This window comes from Salvia miltiorrhiza, chromosome 5 (assembly GCF_028751815.1).
Source record: "Salvia miltiorrhiza cultivar Shanhuang (shh) chromosome 5, IMPLAD_Smil_shh, whole genome shotgun sequence".
NCBI classification, from domain to species: domain Eukaryota; kingdom Viridiplantae; phylum Streptophyta; class Magnoliopsida; order Lamiales; family Lamiaceae; genus Salvia; species Salvia miltiorrhiza.
In genome coordinates, this window is record NC_080391.1 from 8,184,570 (window position 1) to 8,190,306 (window position 5,737).

Consider the following 5,737-nt stretch of genomic DNA (forward strand, 5'->3'; position numbering starts at 1 on the left):
TCGGTTCATGATTGGTGCTCTCAACCGCTTGCTTGTTTACCGTCTTAATCCAGATGATCTTTTTGTTAATCCTTCATTGTAAGGGTTTGAGTACCCCTTGTACTCACTTTTTATATATTTTCTGACTTTTCAAATAAAAAAAACATAGCCCCTTTGACTAACATTATTAACTCCATGTGGTGTACCCACATCTGGAGACTATAAATAGTAGAAGCATTCAATCTTAGCCTCAAACCGGTGATCAGTCGTATATATATATTCAGGCGATTCTCATCTCTCATACTCACATTTCGAACAACTATATAGCAATCTTTCAGTATTTGTGAAATACTGATCTCCACATCTAATCACAGCACAGGTCTGCAAGAAATCCTTACCTATTCTCTATTTAATTCGTTGTTTTAATTTCGAGCGCTTACAACATTTGATTCGTTGTTTTAATTTGAATCGATATATTAAGTTCCTAATTAATTTCCAGCTTGTTAAGATCGAAATTGATCATGGAGGAGGTGAGGAGGTCAGCAAACCTTGGGGCAAGTATCTGGGATGACGATCACATTCAGTCTCTCACAAGTTTATACACGGTGAAATCACAACCATTTCAAGCCTTGTATATAATCTAAATTTTATGCCATGTTTCTCAATTTGTTGGACATGCATGCAGGGGGAAAAGTACGTAGCTGAAGCTGAGAAACTGAAAAATCTGGTGAAAATAATGATAGACGAAACCGAAGACGAGCTGGACCAACTTGAGCTTATCGACAGTCTGCAGAGGCTGGGTTTATGTAACCACTTCGAGGATCGAATAGCTAAGATGTTAGACAACATTTATGAGGCGGAAAAATGTCGAGACGATGAAAACATGGAAAAGAACTTGCACATCACAGCTCTCAGATTCAGACTTCTCAGACAACATGGATATCATGTTCCTCAAGGTTAAACATGTATATTTTTGAACGGAACTAATTATAGTATTTCCTTGACAATTATTTAATTGATCAAGTAAGCCCTTTTAAATTTACTGCTGCAGAGATTTTCTGTAGTTTCATGGACGATGTAGGAAATTTCAAGGCCTCCGTATGTGAAGACGTGAGAGGAGTGGTATCTCTATATGAAGCTTCGTATTTATCCGTGGAAGGGGAAAGCTTACTGGATTTAGCCAAAGATTTCTCACTGAATAATCTTACTCGAAGAATCGACAAAATTACAGAGCCACGTCTAGCGGAGCAAGTGAAGCATGCTTTGGAGGTTCCTCGACACTGGAGAGTGCAGAGGCTAGAAGCCAAGTGGTACATTCAAGCTTACGAGAGTAGATCTTCAGCAAACCTTATCCTGGTTGAGCTGGCTAAGTTGGATTTTAACATGGTACAGGCAACACACCAGCAAGAGCTCAAGCGCATATCAAGGTAAGATTAGTAGCTTCGGTTTTTACTAAGACTAAGAGTGCACGCTTTGATTTACAATTACGCAGATGGTATAAAGAGACTGGTCTCCCGGAAAAGTTGGGGTTCGCCAGGCACCGATTGGCGGAGTGTTTCTTGTGGGCTTTGGGATTTGCTCCGAAGCCTCATTTTGGATTTTCCAGGGAGATTTTGATCAAAACTGGGCAGCTCATCACCATAATAGATGACATGTACGATGTATATGGAACCTTGGAAGAACTCCAATTGTTCACCAACACAATCGAGAGGTAATTTCATTTTATACTTAATTCATTCACATGTAACATATATATATAGGGTGTGGTTATAATGAGAACCACACTTATCGTGAGAATATAAGAACTACTAAAATCAATGCATCTGCTATATAAATTAATGCATTCGCTATTAAATTTAATGCATTCGAAAATAATAAAAATTTTGCTCCCTTCAAGATTCGAACCCAGGATCTGCATTCATCCACCAAGATGATGCATCCACCGTAGATCTTGATGATCGAATGGCTTAAAATGGTTCTCCGTTCTAATTTTATTTAGTGGTTCTTATTTGAACCTCTCCCTATATATATATATATATATATATATATATATATATATATATATATATATATATATATATATATATAGGGAGAGGATCAAGAAAGAACCATAAATAAAAGAAGACTGAAGAACCATTTTCAGCCATTCGATCATCAAGATCTACGGTGGATGCATCATCTTGTTGGATGAATGCAGATCCTGGGTTCGAATCCTGAAGGGAGCATTTTTTTTAAATTTTTTTAGTGCATTAATTTTAACAGCGAATGCATTAATTTTTACAGTGGATGCATTAGATTTGATGGTTCTCCTGTTCTCACAAATAATGTAGTTCTCTCTAGAACCACACCCTATATATATATATATAGAAGGGTTCAACAGAGAAGCTAAATATTGTGGAGAATAGAGAATTCGTAAAATAAAAACGAACAGATCTATAATTTTAATGAACAGATCAATGTACCGCATGAACAACAATTTGCCCCGGGTTCGAATCCTGCTGGTGGCGAGTTTTTCTATATTTTTACTAAATACGTCTGTTCATTAGTTATGTTGATCTGTTCGTAAACTATATAGATTTGTTCATGATGAATAAAAAGATAATTCTCTGTTGAACTCAACCCTATATATATATATATATATATATATATATATATATATATATATATATATATATATATATATGGAGAGGTTCAGGAAAAAACCATAAATAAAAAAAGAACGGAGAACCATTTTCAGTCATTCGATCATCAAGATCTACGGTGGATACATCATCTTGTTGGATGAATGCAGATCCTGGGTTCGAATCCTGAAGGGAGCAATTTTTTTTATTTTTTTGAGTGCATTAATTTTAACAGCAAATGCATTAATTTTTACAGTGAATGCATTAGATTTGATGGTTCTCACGTTCTCACAAATAATATAGTTCTCTCTAGAACCACACCCTATATATATTTGTGAGAACGGGAGAACCATCAAATCTAATGCATTCACTGTAAAAATTAATGCATTCGCTATTAAAATTAATGCACTCCAAAAAAAATAAAAATTGCTCCCTTCAGGATTCGAACCCAAGATCTGCATTCATCCAACAAGATGATACATCCACCGTAGATCTTGATAATCGAATGGCTGAAAATGGTTCTCCGTTCTTTTTTTATTTATGGTTCTTTCTTGAACCTCTCCCTATATATATATATATATATATATATATATATATATATATATATATATATATATATATAGGGTGTGGTTCTAGAGAGAACTACATTATTTGTGAGAACGGGAGAACCATCAAATCTAATGCATCCACTGTAAAAATTAATGCATTCGCTGTTAAAATTAATGCACTAAAAAAATTAAAAAAAAAATGCTCCCTTCAGGATTCGAACCCAGGATCTGCATTCATCCAACAAGATGATGCATCCACCGTATATCTTGATGATCGAATGGCTGAAAATGGTTCTCCGGTCTTATTTTATTTATGGTTCTTTCTTGAACCTCTCCCTATATATATATATATATATATATATATATTATTCCTATGTATGTTAACTATACCACTACCTATTATCTTCAGGTGGGATATTAATTCGCTGGACAACCTCCCAGAATATATGCGGATTTGTTTCTTAGCTATCTTCAATTTCTCGAATGAATTGGCTTATCATATTCTCAGGGATCAAGGTTTCAACGTTATCCCAAATATGAGGAAACTGGTAAAAACATGTGCATTCTTATACTAAGAGTTTCATAATGTCTGAGGAATTGTAATTATATGTTAATTTGTTGTCTTTTCAGTGGGCAGAACTGTGTAGAGCTTATTACTTAGAAGCGAGATGGTTTCACAGCGGATACGTCCCAACCACAAATGAGTACCTAAATACAGCATGGATTTCCATTTCGGGTCCTCTACTTCTATTTTATGCTTACTTCTCAACAAATGCTATAAACAACGAGGAACTACAGAGCCTAGAACAATATCCTGGTATTATTCGTTGGCCATCCACGGTTCTTCGTTTGACAGATGACTTGGGAACTTCATCCGTAAGAAAACTATATACATATATTCGACAGTACAAACAATCTCTGATAATAGTGATAATTAAACAGGACGAAATGAAACGAGGGGATGTTCCGAAATCCGTTCAGTGCTACATGATTGAAACAGGATGCTCTGAGGAGGATGCTCGCAAGCACATAAAGCATTTGATCGAGGCGGCACTGAAGCGCATGAACAAAGAGATACTAATGGAGAAGCCCTTGAAGGATTTCAGCCACATTGCCATGAATCTTGGGCGAATCTCACTCTGCATGTATCAACACGGAGATGGCTACGGCCTTCCCCATTCCGAAACCAAGAGAAATTTGGTCTCTCTCATCGTTCAACCCTTCCCTATGCCCTGAATTCCTCTACGCACCAGCTTTAAGTAAACCAATAAAGTGATCGAGTCCCCATGCCCTGATGATCATTTCAATGCATCAGATCTGAATAAGGAGACTCTTTGCTCTTACTTTCCACATTAATTTTCATGTCGTGCTCCTTAACTTGTATTCGGCCATCGCCATTCTATATATTTATAAACTTCTGGTTCATGAAGGTATACTCCTTATGTGCTCCATCCGTCCCATTACAAATGTCTCACTTTCTTTAATAGGATGTCTCATTCTTTTTACGTCAACATATTCTCTCTCTATATCTAATATTTAAACAATTTCCATCAACTCACCTTATCTACTAATTATATTTCTCAATCTACGTGCTAAAAATAATACTTACTCCGTCCCGGACCAATAGTCCTCTTTATTTTGGGCACGGAGATTAAGGAACTTGCCTTTTGAGTGTAAAAGTGTGTGAGACCATATATTTGTAGTGTAAAATTATTACCAAAAATAGAAACATGACTATTGGAATGAGACGTCCCGAAAAGGAAAATATGACTATTAAAGTGGAACGGAGGGAGTATGGCACTTTATCTATTAATTACGCATTCATTAATCTCCTTGCCTAAAAGTAATTGGACATTTGTAATGGGACAGAGGGAGTAAATAACAAAGAAAAATAGTAAATTGATACTTATTTTATATTATTATTTAAATAATCATTGCTATAGTTGTCACGCCCCAATTTTTGAAGGAAGGCACGAATGCCGAGACATGACTAGTTGGATTTAAGAAGCGAGAGCGAAAGGGGAATAATAATAATAATAATAATAATAATAATAATAATAATAATAATAATAATAATAATAATAATAATAATAATAATAATAATAATAATAATAATAATGGATAGCTTAATTAAGTAGTAACATATTTAATATTAAAGTTGGAAAGCTTGGCTCAGCACGCTGGTGGTTTAGAACTAGTCTACAAATACGTGCGGCTAAGCAGTCAGACATTTAATAACAATTTTAATAAAACAATAAATGATGGGGTAACCGAGTCTAGCTCGCCAAAAGGAGTTGACCGACCAGCTCACTCATGAGGTTGTCATAGCACCAACATGTTCATGAGGGCTTTAGTCAAGCATCCAAGAGGGGCCGATTACATGCACTCTCCATCAAGTGATAAATAAATAAAGAAATAAATTATAATAATACCAAATATTTTATATAGGGTTAAGGTGCAGATAAGCCCCTTAAGTGTGAGCCCTTATAGCGTTTTACTCCCCTTACTCACTATGTGTGCAACTTTCCCCCTAAACTATCAAAAATCGCGCATTTAGGCCCCTCTGACCCGACGGCCGTCAGTCAACGT

General features: G+C 35.7%; 1 protein-coding gene across 4 annotated transcripts; it reads left to right on the plus strand.

Moving 5' to 3' along the window:
• Window positions 1-240: 240 nt before the first annotated feature.
• LOC130985714 (exo-alpha-bergamotene synthase-like) lies at window positions 241-4,608 on the plus strand. 4 transcript variants are annotated; one of them, XM_057908805.1, is made up of 8 exons: window positions 303-358; window positions 479-584; window positions 665-935; window positions 1,031-1,406; window positions 1,472-1,690; window positions 3,558-3,696; window positions 3,779-3,965; window positions 4,091-4,608. In XM_057908805.1, the coding sequence occupies exons 2-8, from the start codon at window positions 501-503 to the stop codon at window positions 4,141-4,143; spliced, it is 1,329 nt and encodes a 442-aa protein (XP_057764788.1). In that variant the 5' UTR covers window positions 303-358; window positions 479-500; the 3' UTR covers window positions 4,144-4,608. The 4 variants fall into 4 exon arrangements, with proteins under 4 accessions (XP_057764785.1, XP_057764786.1, XP_057764788.1 ...); XM_057908804.1 differs by having other exon boundaries at window positions 306-358; window positions 3,779-4,024; XM_057908802.1 differs by having other exon boundaries at window positions 241-358; window positions 3,779-4,608.
• The last annotated feature ends 1,129 nt before the right edge of the window (window positions 4,609-5,737 follow it).